Source organism: Prunus dulcis, chromosome 8, assembly GCF_902201215.1.
Source record: "Prunus dulcis chromosome 8, ALMONDv2, whole genome shotgun sequence".
Taxonomy (NCBI): domain Eukaryota; kingdom Viridiplantae; phylum Streptophyta; class Magnoliopsida; order Rosales; family Rosaceae; genus Prunus; species Prunus dulcis.
Genome location: NC_047657.1, coordinates 1,207,178 through 1,232,424, shown reverse-complemented (window position 1 = coordinate 1,232,424; position 25,247 = coordinate 1,207,178). Strand labels below are relative to the sequence as shown.

Genomic DNA, 25,247 nt, shown 5'->3' with positions numbered 1-25,247 from the left:
GGGTCTTATGAGAAATCTCAATAGTGGCCGACCTATGGATTAATTAGGCATGCCTCTGCATGATCTATAGGACGTTTGGTTGTTTACATCCATGCCCTTCATTTAGTACCATTTTCATTAAATTTTATTTCTCTTTTGATGGGTACTTATGGTAATTTCAAGTTGAGTAGCCTGGAGATATGGTTTGATGTATGGGCTGCATTTCATCATTGGAAATGATTCCGTTTGAGAGCCAAGCACCACGTGGCAGCATCCCATAGATGAGGGTCTCTGCGACTGTGACAGAGCAGTGGCATTTTCGTCATTTTGAGTCGACTGCTGGCTCTTTCCCAAAGTGAGATGGAGCCACAGAGAGCGATTATCCAAGGCGGTGGCCTTAGCATTCCTCCTCGCTTTTGCTATTTTTTGCTTTATTATTGGATTTTCTTGCATCCAAGCATTCGTACTTGTGCGTGGCAGAATCTAATTGCACAAAAGGGGTTCTTATGATTAATTAGAAAGATGTAGCGTTAGTGGTGCGTGGATGTGTGTCGCTAGCGTTATCGTTGATTTTAATGATTCAAAATCAATGATTGTATTAGCGTCACACATTCACGTTGATTTTATATTAAAATGTGTGTGCTTTATTTTGTTCTACATATATCAACGATTTTGATAGCGTTATGCATCCACGCACGACTTATGCTAGCATAATTCTACTCATAAAATATTTCTCATTTTGGATAAATATTAATGTATTGACTTCTTTTTTTTATGTATTATGGCAAAGTGTTAAATTTTTTCGATGTGTGCATTCATTTAGTGAACTTTCCAGATAGCGCACGCTATTTGAGCGAAGCATACACAATGTCACTAAGGCGTGACTATTGCGTTTAAGCTTGCGCGAAGATTTAAGTTAGATAGGTCATCTCGAATCAGAATCAAATATGAGTAGATTTGAATAAGATCTTCTCACTCACCATGTAAATTTGAAAAAACACATTCTTATCTTTCCACACACCATTATTCTTAAAATACCCCTTAATTATTAATTCAAGGTGTTGAAATAACTGCACTCTTTGCTTTTAGTTGTTAGGCTCAACATATGACTGATGAATTAGAAATTTGGTAGGTATAATATTGATGTATTGTATTTTTTTTCACTACAGAAGAACCTAAAGAAAAAAGAGAGGATATATTTAGTTATATACTCATTCTTAGCATTAGTTATATGGATAAACCATACACCATTTAATTTTTATAAATAAACCCAAAAAAATTGAAAAATGACAGCTAGCCTTATTGAATTTAACTTTGATTATTAAATTACTTTGATGCCCTATTGAGTGTATTTGGTTTTTATATATGAGGTTTTGAGGTTGGGCTTGCTTTAAGAAATCAATGGTAATTTTGTAATTTATAGGAAGTTGGAAGTCTCTTTGTTATGTTGTAAATGGGCTTTGGGTGTGTTTTTAAAGTCTATTTTATGTATGGTTGTTTTATAATTTGGGTCCCTATATTTAGTATAATAGTGAATCTCCCCAAAAATAAATAAATAAATAAATAAATAAATAAAATATGTTAGTAATTAACAAAAACAAGAAGACATTTTATGTTGACTTAAGTGTTTGCAAAAGACCCACTAGTGTAGTAGTTTGAAATATTTACCCCCTCAGACAAGGTCCTGGGTTCAAGTCTTAGCATCTGTATTGTGCGTGTGAGTTTAATATGCTATTGCTCCTTTCAATAGGAAAGGTCCTCAAAAAAAAAAAAAAAAGAGTTCATGTTTGTATCGTAAAAAAATTAAAAAATTATAAAAAAAAATTGTTTGTGTTTGCTGACACAAAGTGCAATCATTTCCTAAAAATGGACATCATTTTCTCTTAATTTTCTTCCACGATATAACAACATTCCATTAATAAACTAATAGAAGAACAATCATAATTATTATATGGGATTTTTGTAGAAATGTCACATGAACTTATACATTGGTTTCAATTTGTCACCTTAAAGAAAAATTTAAGAGAGATGTCATCTTAATTTTTGAAAATCCATGATTCGTCATCTGTCTTTAACACCATCTAATTTGCCATCCATGTTAAAATAGACCTCTCTCTCCCTTTCTCCCCCATCCCAAACCCACCCACCCCCAAAACACACATCCCACAAACCCCCTCTCTCTCTCTCTCTCTCTCTCTCTCTCTCTCTCTCTCTCAGAGCATGATAAGGTACACATACTCTCCAAGATATTAGCTTACCCCTCGTAAATTTTATAAGCTAAGTAACCCACATACTCCCACAAATAAAGTTGCAGCCACTTATTATATTTTATTACACAAAGCCAAGAATGAACTTGTTTGGTTTCTAATTTCTCTAGACTAATTGAAGAATCTATAAAAGGGTGAGTGAAACCACAACTTAGTAGTGACATAAGACCTTACCACAATAAATTGATATAACTAAATTAAGTGACATGTAGTCACATAACAAATAAAAGATAATAATACATGAATGAGCTTCGATTCTAACCAATCCGTTAATCTATATAATAGGGCAAGCAAATAGGCACGTCCCATACCATGCATTTTACCACTGTGATTCCAAATGCCCCATTATATAAACTAACACCCATCTCAATCATCCTATAATTCCCCTTTTGCTAGTAATCTTATCTAAACCATTGATCTCCAAGCCCAAATAACTCAATCGACAATTATACAGTCGATATCCTAATCTAGTATGCACAAGGGCTCGTTGGAACTTGTTCCCTGCAATAGTTAGACTCAACTACGCAAAAGATTGTTCCCATTATTAATCTCTTTTCATAATTTCTTTATTAACCCAAGAATTCCAACCATCACAAATAACATATGAACATGTCAACATTAATCAAATTATAATGATAATAACACGTAAACACCCAATATTAAGAATAATAATCAAATAATAATATCATGCATAATGTAGTGTTCACAAAATTTATTTAAATCAATCTCTGTAAAGGCTCCCCAAGAAACCTCGTACCTTGATTCCAAAGCTAGCTTCAAGTTAATAACACACAAACAAAGCTTTCTATCTCCTCCAAGAATTTCGTCACCACTCTCTCTTCTTTCTTTTTTACTTTCTCTATTTCTTTCACTTTCTTTCTTCTTCTTCTTCTTCAAAATTCTTCCTCTCCAATCTCCCTCTCTTTCCTTGTACTAGTAAAGTGAACGAAAAACTAATGTAAAAAATTCTTCTCAAACTTCAACTATTTATAGGTGAAAAAGTCATGATTAAAACCTATTGCTAGATCTTCTACCTCGTCTTTATAGCTGGGATTACTCAGCACTTTAGTCATCCATATAGATTGCTTACAGAGCAATCTAAATTCATCACCAACAACCACCTCCTCCAATAGACTCTCCACGATAGTTTTTGAAAGAAACAACATAAGATAGAATGAAGAAGACAAGAGGAAAAATTAAATAATTGGCTGCATGATTTTGAGAAAGCTGCTGTATCTCATCTTACATATAAGACAAAATATTAGGCTCATTGTATTGGGCTAAAAGAAAATAAATGGGTTTGCTAAAACCCAAAAACTTGAACTAAAATAAAGAACCAAAATATTTATTTGCGTATTTATTTAACATCTAAATTTCTATTTTTATATATTAAAAAAAAAGTGTCTTTACACAACTCTATTATTAATTCTTTTTAACCTCAAAAGGGTTAATTAAGGAGGGTAATGAAAAATAGGCAGGGGGCATAGGACCCTTCAACAGCCATGATTGAGACCCTAAAACAAAAAGTGGTTTTAAGTGGATTGGTTCCAATTTATAGTTTATCACAAACAGAGGCCTATTCTAATATGACATTTTATTAAAAACACCTTTCAAGTTTAATACTTAAAAAAAACTTCATCCTGTATTTTTAAATGAAAAAATTATAACACACTAAGGATTAATTAGAAAATGACAGGTGACTAGTTGAGGGGGTTATTTCTCCAAATAAACTCTATAAGGGTTTTTGTATAAACTGTCATGCTGAAATGATCCTATTTGTGAAAAGTCCTCCAGTTTAATTCGTAGACCTTTGGATTAAGACGAGTTTTTAGCCCAGTAAAGCTCTAAGCTCACTTAACAAAACCTTTTCAGACAATTTATACCTCTAAAAATGCACACACCCAAAGCTCTAAGCTCTAAGCTCACTTCTGCACTGGTCATGACTACCGACCAAAAACGGAAGGACCTTTCCTTTGGAGGTAGGAAAATCATGATGGGGATAGCGAACCCCATATTTTTCATGTATTAACTGAAAGCCACAAAGTTTGTATAATTTTTCAATTATACCCATATTAAATCAAATTAAAAATAAGAGTGCATTTAATGATATATTGTAATTCTAAATTGTTAATTGGGACAAAATGGTCATGAAAAATGTGCATTAAATGTTGGCTTATTTTCCTAAACTTTCCTACAAGGAGGGAAAACAAAACCCAAGTTGGGAGGAGGGCTTTACTTTCCCCCTACTTTTCCATGTGCCAGGCAACCATTTCTCATGCATAGACTTACCAAACATGGGAAAATAATTGATTTCTCATCCCCAAGTCTCCTTTCCCATGAACCAAATGGGGCCTAAGAAGTACCACCATCAAGGGAAAACAAGAAATTTCAGTATTCGTCGAGAAACTAACGAATATTTAAGAATTTTCAGTTGAAGACTATCGAATTGACACACAATTTTCGAGTGGGGGTACCAAAATCATTTATTATGAAGTTTTGTTTCAAGATTCAATGGGTTTTAGCCATTATCTTTGTCAGGATTTGGTGACACTCTGTTGAAGTCCATCAACATATTCGATTGTGGCGGTACCAAACAAATTTGTGAGCTAATTGGTATGAAAATGGTAAAAATTGGTGGAAAATGAAAATTATCACACCGTGTCTCATTTGGAGGCTCAAAATAGAAGATTTGATGTTTCATTTGCAAAAAAAAAAAAAAAACCTTTATTTTCATTAACTTGTGTAATATTTTTTATGCCATTAATGGTTATTGTTCATTTTGCTAAACAATGTAGGGTGAGAGGGATAGTAGGTTTTTGAGAGCTTGAAGAAGATGATGCTTGGGTTGTAGGTTATCTAAAATGAGATTTGAAGGGTGCAATCAGAAATAAATTTTAATTTAAAAAATTCACAACGGTACCTTGATTGGCCAGGACCTGAGTATTGTCCGCCTACAATCTCTACGCCAATAAAGAATACCATAAATATCTCTAATTACGGTCATGTACAATTTAGCAGCTTCAATGAAATAAAAATACATGTCAGTTTTTAAATTTTACAGTTTAGCTAGTGTGACTAGTCAGGGTCCCATCATTATCATCACGCTCGGATATGATAATGATGAGAGCCATGACCCATGGAACATGGAAGAAGAGGGATGATGGTGGGGGATGAGAAGGACTTGGGGAAACATTGATGGTAAATTTCAGTTTACTACTCAAAATTTTACCCAACATTAATGGACTCACTCATGCGGTGACACATGAACCAACATATTAATTCATAATTAATTAATTAAAATAGAAAAAATAAAATAAAATAAAGTCCGTCCCTCGTTTTCTCTCTTCCACCCTATTTCTGATAGTCGCCAAGCCCACACCACCCTCCACCCCTATCTCTTCTTCCCCAACCCCAGGAACACACACACACACAACCCGGACAACCACAAACCCACTCTAGGTCTTACCCGAACGACGCAAGTAATTGCTTATAATTGCAGCTGACGCAAGTAAGTTTTTAATTTTTCTCACCCAAAAAATACAAATATATATTATCATAAAGAGACTTCCAAAGATGTACGCAGAAAATAAGAAGATATATGATGAAAAACATAGTAAAGTTGTACCATATAAAAGTTGGAAGCCATTTCCATTTGTTCAAATGGTTGTGTGAGAGAGCATGTGTTCATATAACATACTATCATATTACCGTTAATAAATTCGAGTACAAACATCCAAATAAGGAAAATACTTCACTCCTTACCCTTCATCAATCCGAATGACAACCCCAAAATAAGGAAAATTCTCACCCAAATAATTCTATTAAGAAACAAAGTCAGGGCAATCTCGTAAATAAAGGCATAGAGCAAGGTCATTTCTATTCAGACTTGCGATGTAATGTAATGGACAATGATGATGAGATGCTATGATGATACATGCATGTATAAATGTTTACATGTACATCCATCGCATAACATAATAGGAGAGGCGAGAGTGGTAGAATAGCATTTGACTTGGTTTCAGAGAGAGAGAGAGAGAGAAAGAGAGAAGAAGAAAGAAGAAAGAGAAAAAGGTAAAGAATGAAGAAAATTCAATCGAATCGAATACAATTTTGACGTCCGCAAGGACACACTCTCGCTTCTCTCTCTACAATCCCTTTCTCTCTCTACAACTCTCTATTCTCTCTCTAAGCTAACCACCGAGGGACAGGACTTGTGCTCAGAGAGAACACACAGACTGTGAGCAAACCCTAAAAAAGGGAACAAAAGCTGAAGTGAATTCAATTAGAATTGAAGCCGAAGGAAAATAAAACACAACTCAGTGAATAATCTAATACTGGGTTTTATGTATTAGAATCATTGTGGGTTTTTGGGAAGTCTCTCTCTTTCTCTCTCACTGTTCAAAGCTCTACTGCTGGTGAGTACTGTCTACTTTTTTTTGTTTGTTTTTGGTTTCTTCTTCATTTTTTACTTTTATTCAGTTGAAGTTCTCGATCGTTGATTTTGGGACTTTGGGTCCGATCGAGGTTGTACTTTTTTGGTCTTTATTTTTGCAGCTGTTGCTGGTTTAGCTTTACAAAGTTTGGATATTTAAGATTGGTTTTGGGTTTTGGGTGTGGAATTTGGGTTTTACTTGTGTTGTAGAACCTAATCTTTATTGGCGCTTGTTCAATTTTGTTTAATTTTTGTGGGTTTGTGTTGAATTGGCGAGTTTTGGTGAATTGGTTTATTTCAGGTTATTGATTGGGGTGGTTTTGGTTGATAAAGTGAGAAATTTTGGGATTTCTTCTGTGTTTGGTGGAGAGAGTTTGATTGTTTTGATTTAGTTCTTTCGTTCAAGGCTGAGGTTATGGTGGATCTGAAAGTTCATGTAATAAACGGAGATTCATGCGGAAGCTGGTCGGGGACTGCTCTCCTCTTGAAGCTAGTGAGATTGTAGAATGTTCAGAATTAGAGCCTGTCCCTTGGTATTGGGTTTCTATGGTATTTGGCTTGTGTTTGGCAAAACTCAACACGAAGTGCCCAGGCACAATGCTTACCCTTTTCTATTGGTACACAATAGAGATTCTGAAACCTGTGGCCTTCGAAGTAGGGGTACAATGCTATCTGAATTGAGCTCCATGCCTGGGATTTTGCGTCTTGCTATGTAATCTAGGCTTGTTGAATTCAAGTTGTTTTAGATAGTTGTAGTACTTTCACTTAGTATTTGTAGATTGTGATTTTGAAATTATGGTACCTTCGGGGCCGCCCACTCCAATTGGTGGTGCCCAGTCTGTTTCACCTTCACTCTTGCGTACGAATTCTGGAATGCTGGGAGGTCAAGGTGGTTCACTACCTTCCCAGTCAGGTTTTCCCCCGATTGTCTCACCACGTAATCAATATGGTAACATGAATATGCTTGGCAATGTAACCAACGTGTCTTCTCTCCTTAATCAGTCTTATGGAAATGGGATTCCAAATTCGGGGCTTTCTGGTCCTGGTAGCAGCCAACGTGGGGGTATGGATACCGGTGCTGAATCAGATCCACTTTCTAATGTTGGCAATGGAATGGGTTTTAGTGCGCCTTCTTCGTCATATGTTGCATCAAACATGGCTAATCCTGGTACATCTGTTCAAGGTCAGGGCCAACAATTTTCAAACCCTTCTGGTAACCAACTATTGACAGATCAACAGCAGCAGCAACTTGAAACACATAATTTCCAGCATGGTCAGCAGCCAATGCAACAGTTCTCTGCCCCTCACAACACACAGCAGCAGCAACATCAATTTCAGGCGATTCGAGGAGGCTTAGCTGGTGTTGGACCAGTCAAGTTGGAGCCCCAATTGACAAATGATCAACACGGACAGCAGCAGCAGCAGCAGCAATTGCAGTCTTTGAGGAGTCTTGGTCCAGTGAAATTGGAACCCCAACAACTTCAGACCATGAGAAGCTTGCCACCTGTAAAATTGGAACCGCAGAATTCTGATCAGTCGTTGTTTTTGCATCAACAGCAGCAACAACAGCAACAACAGCAGCAACAGCAGCAACAACAACAGTTACTCCACATGTCAAGGCCGTCTTCTCAGGCTGCTGCTGCACAGATTAACATTTTGCATCAACAGAGATTCTTGCAGCTACAACAACAACACCAGCAACAGCAACTCTTGAAAGCAATGCCTCAGCAACGCCCCCAATTACAGCAACAGTTTCCACAGCAGAATCTGCCTATGAGGTCTCCTGCGAAACCAGTATATGAGCCTGGAATGTGTGCTCGGCGTTTGACACATTATATGTATCAGCAACAACATAGGCCTGAAGTAAGATACCCCCATCCCATAGATTTTGTTAGTCTGTTGGGTGTGACTGTTATGGTTACTGATGATGCCTACTTTTCATATAGGACAATAATATTGAGTTTTGGAGAAAATTTGTTGCTGAGTATTTTGTACCTCATGCCAAGAAGAAGTGGTGTGTTTCTATGTATGGAACTGGTCGTCAAACAACTGGCGTTTTTCCTCAGGTCTGTTGCTAGGATACGGTAGTGTGGTGAACCCCATCTATATTGGCATCTTAACTAGTAAAATGAGGTTAATTGCAAAACAATCTTTATGCATGCATACATGCGTTTTAGCAACTGCATCTCGTTTTCAACTCACTTTTATTTCAGGACAGTATTTTCAGTGTGATAGTAGCTATTTAATTATCCTATAGACATTTTGGTTTGTTGTAACACAAATCGTTGCTGAGCTATTTAACACTCATGAGCTTTCTCTACCAAATTTTGCAGGATGTGTGGCATTGTGAGATATGCAATCGCAAGCCTGGACGTGGCTTTGGTATGTTATGCAATTTATCTCTTTGTGCCTCTTCTTGTGGTCTGCTGTTAACCAGTGCTTGTTTGAATGACATGTGGTTCTAAATATCTCTTTCATGCTATCAGTTCAACGCCATATCTTAGAGTCTTTGGCTAGATATCAGTGTTAGTTTTAATGCTATATCTAGGTGTTTTGTTCATGGGCTGTTCTCTTTAGAACTAGTATCTGAGTTATTCTTGCCATATTTTCAGAAGCGACTGTTGAGGTGCTTCCCAGGCTTTTTAAAATCAAGTATGAAAGTGGTACTTTGGAGGAGCTTCTTTATGTTGATATGCCACGCGAATATCATAATTCATCTGGTCAGATTGTACTGGACTATGCTAAAGCAATACAAGAAAGTGTTTTTGAGCAACTTCGTGTTGTTCGGGATGGTCAACTTCGGATTGTATTCTCTCCTGATCTAAAGGTAGGACATAAAAATTGTTTTCATATTACCTTTTATGTTCTGCCTTCCCTGGGAGTTGATCAACTTTCTCTTCGTTCGTTCTTTTGGCAGATATGCTCTTGGGAATTTTGTGCAAGGCGCCATGAAGAGCTTATCCCGCGAAGATTACTGATACCTCAGGTTACTACCAAATGTCTACTTGTGATGGGCAGTTTTCTCCATATGTATTACCCTTATGCTGTGTTTTCAAAACTAGGGATTTTCTGTTCTCTTCATGTGACAAATAGAAAACGTCTAAATTCATATATTTGAAGCTTTTTTTGTTTGTTAGGATATGTAAATTGTTTGGATGAAATAAGACTTAGTGTAACTGAGAAGATAGATGCTTCTGCTGACTTTGGAGATGAAAAATTTGTTGATCCTAGCAAATAGACCCATCAGTTCAAATTCAAATCTGAGCCTAATTTGATTAAAAAGTAAGTGTAGATATTTAGTTATGTTATATCAATAACCAGTGATTTTAGTAAAGGATTTATAAATTTGTGAGATTAAGGTTGGAGTAGCGTCCTACATTATGTTTATGTGCTTTGGATATGAATCTGGATACCAAACTAGCACAGTCAGACATCTCTATCTGGTGTATATGAGACTAATTTGAGTACATTTACCATTCATATGGTATCGTGCATTTATAATATTTACTTGCTCTATGCAGGTTAGTCAGCTTGGTGCTGCAGCTCAGAAATACCAGGCTGCTACTCAAAATGCATCATCCAATTTATCTCTTCCAGAGATACAAAATAATTGCAATATGTAGGTTCTTTATCTTTCTGTCTCGTTCTTATGCATATTTGAGTTTCCGTTTTTTTTTTTTTTGCCTGAAAATATTTGAGCTTTCGAACAGTGCTTTTTGATAGAAATTTGGCCGTCTATTTTTATGCCTTGTTTGTAATGAGGGAATTTTGGATTGTCCTTATGCCATCTATAACTCTGGATCTCTTGTTTTTATCTGTTCATGTGCTATTACCCCTTAGGCCTACAAAAAGTTTAGTCTCACATTTCTAGTAAAGACATCAGCTGTCATTAATTATTTTGTGAACAGGAAATTACATAATCAAGTTATTATTTGGCTGTATAGTTATTTAACTTTTTCTTTTCTTCTTAACTTTGCTTAGGGCCTATTGGGAATGTCGCATTTTGCTCCATCTTATTTTTTCGTTAATGGCTCAAACTTGTCTGTTCTTAATTACTTATTTCAGGGCTTCTCCAAAAAAGAAAAAAAGAAAAAAAAAAAAAAGAGTCTGAGACTAAAGAATATTTGATTTTGCAATTACATGGTGGTTTCATCATAAAGATCTTAATGACATAGTGAATCTAAGTGTTGAAATCTCCTGCCTCCGTTTCTACCTTTGTTCTATGTAGTGGGGGCTTAGTTTTTTCAGTTAAACTACTGTATGTCTACCAAATATATGGGTGAAATGATTTTAAAAGCCTATTTATTTGTATTATTTGATGTATATGCAAAATTGGTGATTGATTGGTTTGCAGTTTTTTCTGTTTGATTAATTCCTCCTGTGCAATTTTGGTTTAGGTTTGTATCATCAGCTCGGCAGTTAGCGAAAACCTTGGAAGTGCCATTAGTAAATGATTTAGGTTATACAAAGAGATATGTAAGGTGTCTTCAGGTAATTTCTTATTTCCTTGCATAGTCACCGTGCATTATGATGGTCCTTGTGTACTAGGAGCCTTATGGTGATTGGATGTATGTTTTCATCATTACAAAGTTTGTGTAACATCTTTTGCTTTGAGATACACTATTATATTTTGCATATTGTGCTGTAGCATTTGTTCTTGGTCCAGTGCTTATCTTCTCTGCATGGGGATCATTTTTCTGATATAGATTATATGTACATATGTGAACTCGTCAAAAAAATTATTTTGCTCCTATGTTACATGTATCCCCCTTCTATAACACCTGAAATAAAGTTCTCCATTATTTGCATGGACGCTTGGATGGAAATATTTTTTACTTAATCCCATCATTTTTTTTTTCCTTTACCCTTTTGTTTTTCCTTTTCTACGTACGTAATGTTGGGGCTTGTGTGTTTGTATACATGGTTCACTGTCTCAAAATTTGCAATAGCAAAGTGAGAGATTACTTTTATATGTCCTACTGTACCAAATTGATTACATGTTTCTACATGTCTGACAATTATTCAAAAATATTTCTGAATGATTTCGTTCCAATCACCCTACTAATGGAAATGTTCTTTGGTGAGTTGTCTGATGGGTTGGCTTGGAAGTGTAAGATGAGTATGAATTGTGTTTTGTTCTGTTTTTTACAGTCATCTTTGGCTGGTTAATGAGGCATTAGTTATATCCACTGTTTGTTATAAATTAAATTATCAACACACAGTATGTCAAATGTTTAAGTTTATTGTGTAACATTGGGTTTAACATCTGATTGTTGAAGTTTGATCGTTGAAGTTGGAGTCCTTATGCCAGAAATGCCTTTGTTTTTGTTAAAAGAAACTTATGACCAATATATTCTCTTCTTATTCCTTATGAAGTGTAATATATGATATTTCAAACAAATTGTGGTCCTATGTTAGTGAACCATGTAACTGAGTTTGCTTGCAGCCTGATTGACCATTGTCATTGTTAATATTTCTTTTTGGGGTGCAATGCAGATTTCAGAAGTGGTTAATAGTATGAAAGACTTGATTGATTACAGCCGAGAGACAGGGACTGGGCCTATGGGTAAGCCTGATTTTTCTATGTTAACTAAATAATTAATGATAATTCAAACATATGTTCCCCTTTCTTTTATTCAATTGTTACTTTACAGAGACAATCTTTATACTACATAAAAAAATTAAAAATATTTATTTTCCACATAATAAGACGTAATGAGTTAAAAATTTAGAACTAAAAAATATTTTAGTTTCGTAGGAATAACAAATGAAGCCTGTAATTTTCTGTGGATTAGATTCGGTATGTAGCTTTGCAGTAAAGCTTCTGCTTCCATATTTGCATTTTATTACTATTGTTGAGGAGATCAAAGGAAATTGTAAGAACAGCACTTAGTGGAAGAAGAGTATGTGAACTAATGACCTGGTGCCTAGAAGTGATAAATTGGGAGAAACCTGCTTATGTATGCTTGTGTGGTGGGTTTTCAGATTGCAAGTTAGGTTTCAAGTCTTGGGTTTGTAGAAAGAGGGGTTTAGGATATTTAAATTGATTTGGAGGTGAAAATATCGTTGAATCTTGATGGTGAATTATGTGGAAATCTGAGAAGGATGCTTGCTGGAAATTAAACTAAAGAGCTAATTTTAAGAGCTGCCTTAATCCTAGACTACTCGTAACTTGAACTTCAAAACCATAAAGGATCTTCTTTTCAACTTCAATTAACATTGCCGGTAGGCCCCACAAGGTTAAACCTCAATTTTCCTGACCCAAAACTAATAAGCAACATAGTAGCTTGATCCTTTCTATCTTGTTTGTACTAGAAATATCTAATTCCTAAGATGTAGAATCAGCTTCAGCCATGATGCTTAAAACAAAATGCAAATTCTAAGAATAGCAGAAGGCTCTGAAAGGATAAGGGGAAATTAAATTATGGAGGCAAGAGATATATCACAGTTTATTGTTGAAGTTATGCTAGAAAAAAAAGTTGGATATTTTAAGAGGTAGGGGGAGGGGACATAAGAGGAGTGTCCCGGTGATTAACAATAGTTAGAGAACAAAAACAAGAACAATGATATTTATCTTCATGGGAGTGAATGAGGCTGCTGCTGGATTACCAAGCTTCCATAACATGAAATTTTGCCTGTCTCGTAGTTAGAAAATCAAGCCCCTGTGCTATTTTTCATAGTTACTTGTGAAGACTTGCACAATTCCCCGAATGCCATATGGTTGCACGATATCATGGCAATTTAACGCATTATATTATGGGGACCTATTTCTATTCCCTTAAAATTGTACAAGTTATTCTTGAGGCTGAATGCTTGCAATTAATTCATTGTATGTTAGTAGCTCCACTATAATATAGGATTGTTTGATTGCCACATGGTAGTTCATTGCTAATGTTTTCTTTCAGAGAGCTTGGCCAAGTTTCCTCGAAGGACAAGTGCTTCATCTGGGTTTCACAGTCAAACACAACAGTCCGAGGAGCAAATGCAGCAGCAGCAACAACAACAACAGCAACAACAACCGATGGGCCAGAATCCGAACTCCGATCCAAGCTCTGTCCAGGCCACGACTATGCAACTTGCTGCCAGTAATGGTATGGCTAGTGTAAATAATGTTCTGAACGCAGCATCCACCTCTACCTCTGCAAGCACCATTGTTGGGCTCCTCCATCAAAATTCCATGAATTCCAGACAGCAAAGCTCAATGAATAATGCAAACAGTCCCTATGGAGGAAATTCTGTTCAGATTCCATCCCCTGGTTCTTCTAGTACAATCCCACAGACGCAACCAAACCCCTCTCCATTCCAGTCACCAACACCCTCATCAAACAATCCCTCTCAAACATCTCATGGTGCCTTGACAGCTGCCAATCACATGAGTGCAACAAATTCACCAGCAAATATATCCATGCAACAGCCAACCATTTCCGGTGAGGCTGATCCAAGCGATTCCCAGAGCTCTGTCCAGAAAATAATACACGAAATGATGATGTCCAACCAGCTGAATGGCGCGGGCAGTATGGTTGGTGTGGGTTCTCTGGGAAACGATGTGAAAAATGTTAATGGGATTTTGTCAACAAGCAACAACACAGGAATGAATGGCGGCAACTGTCTGTCAGGGAATGGCATGACTAACAGTAGTAACTCGGGTATTGGGGGTGCTGGATTTGGGAGTATGGGTGGACTTGGTCAGCCTTCCATGGTTAATGGAATAAGAAGTGCAATGGGAAATAATTCTGTTATGAATGGAAGGGTGGGAATGGCATCAATGGCTCGAGAACAAAGTATGCATCATCAACAACAGGATATGGGGAACCAGCTACTTAGTGGGCTTGGAGCGGTTAACGCCTTTAACAATCTTCAATATGATTGGAAACATTCCCCTTGAAAGCCTTTGTGATCATGTTGATGCTCGTTTCACCGGTTCTTGATTTAGCTGCTTGTGCAGCACGAGAAATGGCAGAGTTGCCTCTGGCCCTGTGGAAGATGGCAGTGCATGGATGAAATGAAATAGTTGACAGGGCTGTCGCTCCCACTTTGTACTAATCTGTTATTTATATATAAAAAGGAAATTTGGTGGCTGGTTGTGTGGCTGATGGGGCTCATTTTCTTGTGGTTTTAAATGTACTTCAATTTTTTTTTCTTTAATTTTTAAAAATCTCGTCATAATGGTATACTACATATCTTTTTTCCTAGTAGTAACTTTTTTCCTTTGGGTAGAGGGGTTGAAGAGTGCAAATGAGATCTCCTTGGTTGGATCTGTTCTTCCAATCATAGAATTGTATTTCCCACCTATTCCTTGGGCGTGTATTTGTTATTTTCAATTCCAATAGGCGTTTCCGGTATACATGATAGAAACCACTAGTTATCAGAAAGTGAAATTTAGTTTTTTTCTCTGATTACATGGAAGTTAGTTGGTTGACCTTACTGGTGGTTGTGTATGTAATTTTAAGTAGACAAGGCACCTAAACCTATTGAGTGTTGGTGTAATCAAGTCCTTTTTCATCAAATGTCTAACTTTGTACCTAATTCTTCACCGTCTTCTTCTACTCAATTCTAAGCAGAATATGGAGTTGTAAGAGCATTTAAAATCAGGCTCCCAATTTTTTTAGTTGAAATTTAATAAAAACGTCAAAAAGCTATTTAAGGAGCTTTTATAAAATTTCAACTCAAACCATTGAATAAAATGTAGACTAAAAATGGTTAGCATAAAATAGATGTTTAAAATATTATTAAAATAAAGCATAATTAATTATAAAGAGTTATTAGGAGTCGTTTCTTTATCCTCAGGTTTAGGATTGAGTTTTTCTATTTAAACCCCACACTTTTCTTTGTTCACCATAATACTTAAATCATTAAGCTCTTAAATTTTATTATTGTGTAAAAAGACAAAAAAAGTCATCCAACTTAATACTTAACCCTAGTACATTTATACACACACCTCATACACCCCCACCACTCTTCATATTAAGTTTTAGAAAAGCACAAACCCCTTTACACCCTATTGTCATATTACTCTTCTCTTTCAATATAAGAAACCTACTACACTCTCATCTTCTCTTCACAAACCTAAATAGGGTAAATCATAATCAAGCAAACAAATCATAAATAATAATAATAATCATCGTAATCAAAGAAACAAAACTGGGGGGAAACAAAACTAGACCTTGACTGTGAAGCAAAGAAATAATGACTGCTTAAGCCTTTGATTGATATATAATCTGGAAATTGTCACATGAGTTTGCTTTGTTGAACATGAAAATAAAACAAATTTAAAAAATTAATAATAAAATAATGCTACTACACATTTGACAAAAGTGTTTTTATCTATTTTAAGTAATGTGAGGTTGAGATGAACTTAGAGTAGTGAGAAGCAAGATAGCGGAGTGTGGGGTGTGAGGTTGATGAGTTTTTTTTTTTTCCCTTTTCTGGTAGGTGTGTATTTAGGGATAGTTTGGGAAGATGGTGGAGTTTTTTTAGAATTGTGAAAATTTGAATTAGAAGTTTGGTTGAACAAAGAGAAGTGAGGGTTTAAATATAAAAACTCTTTAGAATTTCCTAGAGGCCTCCATGTATTTCAACAGTTGGCCCCAATTTTTTTTTTTTTGGGTACAGAGGAGGGCAAAAGCCCCAAACCAAAAAGAAACTAAACAGAAACTAGACGAGGTCTAACAACACCTCTAACATCAGCAGCTAACACATCACTAAGAAAAGCTGGAGTCTCAAGAAACACATGGAGACCAGGAGCAAAATCATAACACTTCACAGCAAGAGCATCCGCAGCACAATTTTGTTCACGAAAAATATGCTTCACAGAGCAGCACCAATCCTCATGAATCTTCAATTTGCAGCAATTGATAATACTAAAGAGAGGGTGCGTTGACACAATAGGACTTTTTAACAAAGCCACAGCAGAAGTAGCATCACACTCAATCTCCATTGTGCGAAAGCCAGCATCCCAAGCCATACTAAGCCCCCAAAAAATCCCCCATAACTCAGCTTCAATGAAGGAACCATAGCCCAGATTCATAGAGAAACCCTTGATCCAATTCCCACAAGAGTCTCTTAACAGACCCTCAGCCCCAATAAGACCAGAGGAATTAATTCTGCTACCATCAGTGTTAACTTTACAAACACCAGGAAGAGGGGCCATCCAATGGAGAAGAACAACACTACGCTCAGGGAGAATAGCCATTGGATTACAAGCTGAAAACCACTCAAAAGCATACTGAAAAATCATCAGATGAGGATCAGCAGGCAAAAGAAATTTTTGATCAAAAACCACTTTACATCTCCATTTCCAATAAACCAGAGAAAGATAGCAAAAACCAAATACCAAGGCAGGCCATGGACAACAAACCTCCTAGAATTCAAATTATGCAACAGCCAATCATCATAATCATCCATCAATTGACCAGCCTCCACTCTCCCAAACCCAAGTCTATTCCAAATTGCAAGAGTGGCAGTACAATCCTTAAAGAGATGAGCACAAGATTCCAAAGGAAAACACATCTAGGACAATCAGCAACATTAGTGAGCTTTCTCTTCAATCTTTGAGCATTCGTAAGTAACTTCTTATGACACAACAGCCAAAGGAAGGTCTGAACCTTTGGCGGAACATGAAGCTTCCAAATAAAATCCCATTTCCACTTAGCACTACCCTCAAGTTGGCCCCAATTTTCAATGTGTAGAAATATATACTTGTTTTTGGGGGTAAATGAAAAGTTGAGTAAAATAAAAGGTTAAAGATTACAGGAAGGAAACAACAATAAGAAATTATATGAATTCAAAACGAGGAGTTAATTGAAGATTAACAATGAATAGCTTCATGAGCACAAGCATGGTGGCTCACACTAAAAGTCTGTATACATCATTTCCCTCTTTAAAGATCTACATATTTTTCTATGGTGGCAGACAAGGTGGACTTGGGCACTGCTCCAATAACGCTCTCCTTCTTCTCTCCATTCTTGAAGAAAAGCACTGTTGGTATGCTCCTTATGCCATATTGAGTGGCAATGTTAGGGCTGTCATCAGTATTGAGCTTGAAACAAGCTATCTTCCCAGCATACTCTTTCGCCAGTTCGTCGATTACTGGGGCAATCATCCGGCATGGTCCACACCACGGTGCCCAAAATTCTACCAGAACTGGGTTCTCACTTGCAATCACCAGGTTATTCCAACTTGAATCATTCACCACTTGAACTGCAGAGTTTGCACGAGTCAATGAACTCACTAAGTTGATATATTCATGTGATGTGGTTTATTCAGAACCAAACCAACTAATTTGAAGATGGAACAGGTAACAAATTATAGTGCAAAAGTAACTTATAAGTTGCACAAATAGTCAAATTTGGGTAATTCAATAAAAATTCTTGCATACACTCTACTGTACATATATATGTATGAAAATAATTGGTCATGTGACCAACACGACATAGGTATTATATACGAAAGAACAAATTTTGAGTAGCAAAAAATTGCCATCAATTAAAAGAAAGCAAAAGAAGATATTGCATAATAAATTCAATTGTCAATTCTGTAAGTGGTTAATAACTGTAGCTGCTTTCAACACCTTCTTGAGTTGTTCATTGCACTAGTATCTGTTGTCATTTCTTCTTCTAGTTGTCATACATCTACATATAGAAGTTACAAGATTCCTAACGAAATCAAGGGAGAGTGACATTCAACATAAATAATTAAGAATTAATCAGAAACAAACAACAATAATAGCAGAGACTGTGCAGCTAACCTTCATTCACAGCCTCACGAGCCTTGCAAATAAAGCGGGATCTGTGGGATTTATTGGAAGGAGCAAAAGATGAAGATGAAGAGAATTTCAAAACAGATTTCTTCAATCCATTGCAGGTTGGCACAATAAGCTTTTCCCTGGAAGAAAATGGCTGATAGCATTGTGCAGCACCAACTCTTGTAGTGCACACTGTGCTTAGTTGCAAACAGTTTTCCAAAGCCATTACTCTCTCTCTCTCTCTCTCTCTCTCTCTCTTGTTTTCTGGCTAAGTATATTTTTTTTACAGTGAATTGGGTGTTGAACAGAAGATGTGGCTTTTGTTTTCTGATGGGCAAGTTTCTGCAACAATTTGTACAAATTTCTTCTTTGAATTTCCTGTTCTGTCTAGGCTGTATATATTTTTGAATATTTTTCAGAGTGTGGATATTATGCCAAGATTGTAAGGTGCTAAGTGTGCTCAGATGTATGTGGATAATATTTCTGTACTGAACTGTCAATATGCCCCACTTGATGTCCTCAAAAAAACTTGCCCAACTCTCAAAATTCAATGTAAGAAAGGATCAAAATTGAGGACCAAAAAGTAAAATTATTAGTTTTCATTTGATCCTTACAGGTGGGTGAACCATATACGGGCCTCTCATTCATTTCGCAGTTCTTTTTCTGTAAAAAATAAATAAATAAAAAATCTGGTCATTATCTATCAGGCAGCTTTAGCAGGATTGGCCCATTTAACCAGTGAACAAAATTATGGCCGTTAAATGATGACCAACAATGGGTTCACCAAAAATATCTCCTACAATGTTCACAGTACAGGCTTCAACTTCCGTGTTTTCAATACGGTCGAACCCTCGCGGCAGAAAAAAGAAAAAAGAAAAAAGAAAAACAAACGAAACCTGATGCCCTTTATTTCCACAGTTGCATAACGATTACAACTTGTGAACACCTCTCTCTCTCTCTCTCTCTCTCTCGGATTTAATTACATAAAACCATTCAAACTTTTTCCATAAGGCAAATGGATAGGCAACATGCTACTTAGGTTGTCATAGTACAATTTTGCCTATTTCATTTGCATACTCCCTTGAAGACGCATTCTTTATAGATCTAAAACTTTTATCTTCTAAAAATTAAAAGAATAAAAGTAAAAAAATAATCCAGAGATTAGAATAAGAGTACAAGAAACAAAGAATTTTTTTTATTTTTTATTGTTAATGTGACGGGGTGCAAGAAATGTGTTAATCGGGTTTGGAATTAAAAGCAAAACAAACAGATTAAAAATGAGAAAAGAAAAGTAAAACAAAAAGACTACAAAGGAGAAGAAGAAACGGGCATGGCTTCTTGGTCTATTCAAGTCTGCAGATTGTGTTTTATACCAGTTTGTCAAATCTTATTCCTCTCTTGTTGATGTCTCGCTGGTCATATTGTGTTCTTCCTTGGCTGTGCATACTTGTCATAATAAATTATTATGTAACTCAGTAAAAATTTCGTTTTCGCAAAATACAATTGTGATGGATAACTTCATGTTCAAGCGAAAAAAAAAAAAAAAGAAAAAAGAAAAAAGATTGTGATGGATACCAGTTCGTCAAATCTTTTCTTCTCTTCTTGGTGTCTCGCTGGTGAGTGTTCTTCATTGGCTGTGCATACTTGTCATAATAAATGCTTATGTAACTCAGAAAAAAATCCGATTTCGCCCTAAAATTTATAACTTCATGTGCCAAAAAAGAAAAACCGATTGTGATGGATACCAGTTTGTCAAATCTTATTCTTCTCTTGTTGGTGTCTCGCTGGTTGATATTGTGTTCTTCATTGGCTGTGCATACTTGTCATGATAAATGATTATGCAACTTGGTAAAAATTTCGTTTTCTCCAAAAAATACGATTGTGATGAATAACTTCATGTGCAAGCTGAAAAAAACAAGAAAAAAAAAACTGAAAACTGTGAACTCTCAAGTGGATACAGTGGCGGCAGTCCCCAGCTGAGACTGGTTCTTGGTTAATGCTTCCCAGTCAACTTTTCTCAATACTCTGAACCTTTCATCCAATGTCACAAACTCAGCTTGAGGAGCAATAATACCAGATTTTCCACCATTATGCAGTAAAAGCACGCTAGCCCCTATATCCGGGCCATGAAGCTTTCCTGTTAACAGCACTCGGAGAGGCATGAACAGTGATTTCCCCTGCCATTAAGATTTGGAATGCACAAAATTTTCATTTTATTAGCCAGAAATGGAGAGAAGTCCATGAAAAGGTTTGAAAAATAAATGAACAATGAAAGAGAGAGAAGCCACCTTGCGCTTCAGTGATTTGCCAAAGCTCTTCACCCATTTCTGCCAACCAGCATGGCCTTCTTCGAGTGCAGCAAGTAGTTCACCACTGTCATAAGCAGCTATGAAGCTGGCTGCAAACTCAGAAAGTTTGTCCTCTAAGACTGGTTTGGCTTCAAGACTGCAGCCATGACAAACAAATTCATAGTTATCATACACATATAGTAGTTCTGTTCATATCAATAGCCAACAAAGCATCCCCTTCTTCATACATAGCTTACTCGTTACAAGACAAATATGGTGATTTGAAGAACAGAAGGCCATATACATTTGAAGTGGTAAACCTCATCGCAACATCAACTTAGGAATATTCATATTTGAAGTGGTAAACCTTCCATTGAAATAAATCCATATTTTTGTCTATCTGTGTGAGAGCACTGTCTTATGTTGGATATAATAATGTCTTAGCCCATATTCATGTTTCAACATGCTAGCGTACCCTTAGGATTCTCAGCTGTTGCTTACATATTATTGTTTCAAATGGAGGGCTAAATGCAAGTTCATCCAATTCAATACATAATTCCCATAACTTATGATAATGAACCACAACAACATTCCAGAAGGAAATAAATGGCCATCCGAAAAGTCAGCAAAAGCATATCAAAGTTGTGAAGTGGTTGAGCAGTTTTTGATATTCAATTAGAGACAATTGTTATCAATCTCTCTGAAATTCTTATGAACCTTTCAGAGTGCCAATTCAATGATATATTTTCCAACAACCAAAAAAAAAAGAAAAAGAAAAAAAAAAGGCAAATAAACAGAGTAAGTGCGACAAAAAATTAAGATCACCTGGATAAAGTTTCATGTAAAGGGTACGATAACAAGTTTGAGAGTGCTTTATCTGAATCTGGTGTCAAATCAATCCCATCCTTGAGCAACTGAACTGCGTCCTACAAAATTACATAGTAGACATGCTTCACTTTTCATGATTATAAAATATAAAATATAAAAAACATTGAGGTTGTCAAAAAGCAGAAAACACTTCAATTTAAGGGGCATTTTAACTTGTATTGAAATAATCGGGAAGTGAAGAAGCTCCCCTGGATACGGTAGACCTATTATGAAAAATCATAGACCACAAATAGTCTTGTTCTTAACAACAGTATCATCAACAGCAATGCACAGCATTAATGACCTTAGACACTGTTCCTCTAAATTTACAAACTAAGATAACCTGTAAAATGAAAATGTGGAGGAGATGAGTCTTACTTCAACAAATGAACCCTCTGACTCTGTAAGGATGCCAGTACTTTTCCATCGCTCACCAATAAGCTTTGTCAACTCCTCTGATGGAAGTGCTCTCAAGTGTTGACCATTCATCCACCTTTAGTTTGTAAGTATACGTATGAGAATATAATTAGAAACAATACCTCAGTGAAGCAATTAATTCAAGAATTCAAAAAGCAGCCTAAATTCTCATAGACATGATCCACCGTAAATCAGGAAAACCTATACCAACAAAACAACCATGCAACTGCAAAATGCTCACTCAACCTGTTTCTCCAACAGAAGGAAATGCTAGGTAGAAGAAATCTTAAACAATCGTTCTCTTCATATAGTTGATTTAAAGCTATAATTACCTTAGCTTGGTAGAGTCAAAAATGGCACCACTTTTGTTGACACGACCAATTGAAAATTTCTCAACTGAAATTATTAGTAAACAAAACACTTAGATATTTAAACAGCGCATGTAAGCTGAGCAGCCGGTGTCTGAATATAAAAGGGAGCACGAGGGTGATAAAGTGATTTCACAAACCTAGGAGGTCCAGGGTGAAAAATTCATTTTCAGTGCCATCACCCCAACCTAACAGTGCCAAGTAGTTCACCATTGCCTGGGGTAGATAGCCCATCTCCCTGTACTGTTAAGTTCTAGTAGTTAGTTATCAAGAATATCTATTAATATTAACAAAGAAACTCTTGAATAAAGGAAATCGGTAGGAGAAAGGTGGGGTTGGACCTCAAGGAAACCATGGAAGAAACCTCCTGTAGCCCAACATTCTTAGCAAGTAACGAAAACTATATTTAGATGACTACCTGGCCCACTGAAGTTGCGCCATGCCTCTTTGACAGCTTACTCCGGTCCGGTGCAAGAATTAAGGAAACATGTGCAAAGTGAGGCATTGGGAATCCTAGAGCCTGTGTTGGTATGGTAGTTAGATATTTTTATTTTTTTTTTTGAGAAAAAAAAAAAGCTTCACTGTAGTTCTATATTAAAAACCCAAACAGAAAGAAAATCAGGACATGAGTTTAGAAATTTACCTTATATATTAATGCTTGCCTTAGAGTATTTGGTAAATGCTCCTCTGCTCTGAATGCAAATGTTGTGTGAGTCACATGACATAATAAAGAGATGAACCAAAATCCAAGAAACAATAGTGGTGAAGTGGTGAAATAGATTGGCAAATAGCACACTCTCATCCATGTTGAAGATGTTATTCTTATTACCTAATAACATGTGAGATAGCCATGGTAGCATCATCAACTGTCACGCAAAAATTGTACACTGGTTGACCATTGCTTCTCATAATTACAAAATCTCCAAGAGTGTCCAAGTTCCAACTGACCTTCATGACACTATACAAAGTTAAAAGCCTATAAAACTTAATTAAAAATTTGATGGTTGTCGAAGTTAAGATGAATTACTTTAAGTTAGTGAACAACACACTTACCATACTAGGAGTTCCTAAGCGCTCCCAACCCAATAACCAAAATATTTATTTAAAAAAAAAAAAGAACTAACCTCGCCTCGAATAAGGTCATTGATTTTCAAATTTCCTTCCTTTGGCACACGAAACCGATATGTGTAAGGAGTTCCTCTGTGAAGCTCTTCTTGTACTTCTTTGTCTGTTGCATTGGCCCACTTCCCTGTGTATACTGGAGGCAGTTGTTTTAGTTTCGCAATCTCCTTCATTTTCTCTAGTTCCTGGAGAGAATAAGGTTAAGATTGCAGATGTAGATTAGCATTGCGCTTTAGTATGAACACAGATTGAACAAATAACAGGACTTATGATGCCTAAAAAACCCAAAAATATGAAGCAAATTTTCATCTAAATTTCTTTCAGAATAAGCTAGAAAGGTATGAACAACAATCAACTAAACAAGGCATAAACATTAACAAAACAGAAGGGCAAGTCATCAAGTCATTCATACTCCTTTAGAATTTCCATTCGTAAATCTATTACAAGAATATTTTCATTTTCTAATCTTATTATTTGATAAGTGAAGACATGCTTGAAGACTCAAATACAGAAGAGAATCACCTCACTAGAACAAAAGCAGCGATAGACATAACCAGACTCTAAAAGCTTCTCAGCGTATTGCTTGTACAAAGAATTTCTTTCTGATTGCCGGTATGGACCATAATCTCCATCAACACCGGGTCCTGCAAAGTTCACAGTGAAATGACCAAGTTGGAAACTTTACAAGATAGACCCAGTACAGGCAGAGTAAAGGAGATTCAATATGCACTGAAGTTGAGAAATTTATCTCTCCCGCCACCTCTAATTGAGCCATTACGATCATGTCATTGAGTATAAAAGTCATAATTCAAGTAATAGCCAAATGCACTCACATATTCGACACATCCTATGGAACAGGATTTTGGATTAAACCGTAGGCATTTTAGAGCTGGAAAAGAATTAATCACGAAAAAAAGTACCTTCATCCCAATCAAGACCAAGCCAAGAGAGGTCATTTAACACAGCCTCCTCAGATTCTTTAGTAGACCTCTCCAAATCAGTGTCTTCAATTCTCAAAACAAATTTCCCTCCATTGGACCTGCCCCAGCACAGACACTAATACTCATACTCATACTCATCCAATAAAGAAAAAGCCGACTCAAACCATAAACCCAAACAAACAAAGACGTACCTGGCAAAGAGATAATTGAATAGCGCAGTTCTAGCTCCACCAACATGGAGATTTCCAGTGGGAGAAGGAGCAAAACGAACGCGTACTTGATCTTGGGTCTCCTTTGTTGAAGACGCAGAGACTGAAAAAGACCTCCTCCTATGGAAGACTGAGACTTTCTTCGGTCTGTAGGATCGGCACAAAAATGGAGGAAAAGCATCTGGGAAAACTGTAATTTTCATTCTCATCCTAGGCATTGCAACTAAAGCTGCCATTGCTACTGTGGGTTTTGGGTACTGAGGTTGGAGTTTCAATGGCAATCTTCAGAGGACATCGAGTCAAAGGCTATGGAGGCAGTATCTGTTATTGGCGAATAAATTGCAAAACAAAACTAAGAAATTGAGGGTAGAATGGAGAGACCTTTGAACCATCTGATGCAGGAGGGAAGGAAGGGCTTTGTTCCTTTGTGGAGTTGTGCTGAAGAAGGGGTTGCTGTCTAATATAATACATCAAGTTTCTAGACCGTTAGATGAGATCAACGGTTTAAATTTATTTTAATACAAAAAAAACAAGGATTAATCGTTTTATTAGTCCATGAACTTTGACCCGATTTGCATTTGAGTACCTCAATTTCCAAAATGGTTCCCGTGATC

The 25,247-nt window shown here is 36.4% G+C and overlaps 3 protein-coding genes across 3 annotated transcripts; 1 reads left to right on the top strand and 2 right to left on the bottom strand.

The window, feature by feature from the left end:
- The first annotated feature begins 6,215 nt into the window (after positions 1–6,215).
- On the top strand, positions 6,216–15,102 carry LOC117636581 (transcriptional corepressor SEUSS). The gene is made up of 10 exons (XM_034371150.1): positions 6,216–6,661; positions 6,980–8,541; positions 8,625–8,744; positions 9,012–9,060; positions 9,291–9,505; positions 9,596–9,664; positions 10,200–10,297; positions 11,076–11,169; positions 12,175–12,244; positions 13,584–15,102. The coding sequence occupies exons 2-10, from the start codon at positions 7,474–7,476 to the stop codon at positions 14,561–14,563; spliced, it is 2,763 nt and encodes a 920-aa protein (XP_034227041.1). The 5' UTR covers positions 6,216–6,661; positions 6,980–7,473; the 3' UTR covers positions 14,564–15,102.
- Positions 15,103–17,389: 2,287 nt separating this feature from the next.
- Positions 17,390–18,929, bottom strand: LOC117612141 (thioredoxin-like). Its single transcript, XM_034340887.1, has 2 exons — positions 18,425–18,929; positions 17,390–17,877 (listed from the first exon to the last, which is right to left on the bottom strand). The coding sequence occupies exons 1-2, from the start codon at positions 18,645–18,647 to the stop codon at positions 17,558–17,560; spliced, it is 543 nt and encodes a 180-aa protein (XP_034196778.1). The 5' UTR covers positions 18,648–18,929; the 3' UTR covers positions 17,390–17,557.
- A 1,152-nt stretch (positions 18,930–20,081) lies between these two features.
- Positions 20,082–25,089, bottom strand: LOC117637719 (glutamate--tRNA ligase, chloroplastic/mitochondrial). Its single transcript, XM_034372701.1, has 13 exons — positions 24,616–25,089; positions 24,404–24,522; positions 24,006–24,127; positions 23,486–23,668; positions 23,191–23,309; positions 23,005–23,053; positions 22,780–22,881; positions 22,502–22,604; positions 22,326–22,389; positions 21,955–22,069; positions 21,535–21,635; positions 20,710–20,866; positions 20,082–20,598 (listed from the first exon to the last, which is right to left on the bottom strand). Exons 1-13 carry the CDS (start codon positions 24,867–24,869, stop codon positions 20,368–20,370), a joined length of 1,719 nt encoding a protein of 572 aa, XP_034228592.1. The 5' UTR covers positions 24,870–25,089; the 3' UTR covers positions 20,082–20,367.
- Positions 25,090–25,247: the final 158 nt, after the last annotated feature.

Bases quoted from the DNA above. Each gene is read 5' to 3' on its own strand.
- LOC117636581 (XM_034371150.1), top strand. From the start codon at position 7,474: ATGGTACCTTCGGGGCCGCCCACTCCAATTGGTGGTGCCCAGTCTGTT. The intron at 8,745-9,011 runs GTCTGTTGCTAG...CAAATTTTGCAG, and splicing joins CAACTGGCGTTTTTCCTCAG to GATGTGTGGCATTGTGAGAT. The intron at 10,298-11,075 runs GTAGGTTCTTTA...ATTTTGGTTTAG, and splicing joins ATACAAAATAATTGCAATAT to GTTTGTATCATCAGCTCGGC.
- LOC117612141 (XM_034340887.1), bottom strand. From the start codon at position 18,647: ATGGCTTTGGAAAACTGTTTGCAACTAAGCACAGTGTGCACTACAAGA. The intron at 17,878-18,424 runs GTTAGCTGCACA...CAAACTCTGCAG, and splicing joins TCGTGAGGCTGTGAATGAAG to TTCAAGTGGTGAATGATTCA.
- LOC117637719 (XM_034372701.1), bottom strand. From the start codon at position 24,869: ATGGCAGCTTTAGTTGCAATGCCTAGGATGAGAATGAAAATTACAGTT. The intron at 23,310-23,485 runs GTTAGTTCTTTT...AGTGTCATGAAG, and splicing joins ATGACCTTATTCGAGGCGAG to GTCAGTTGGAACTTGGACAC. The intron at 22,882-23,004 runs GTAAATTTCTAA...ATACCAACACAG, and splicing joins GGCAAGCATTAATATATAAG to GCTCTAGGATTCCCAATGCC.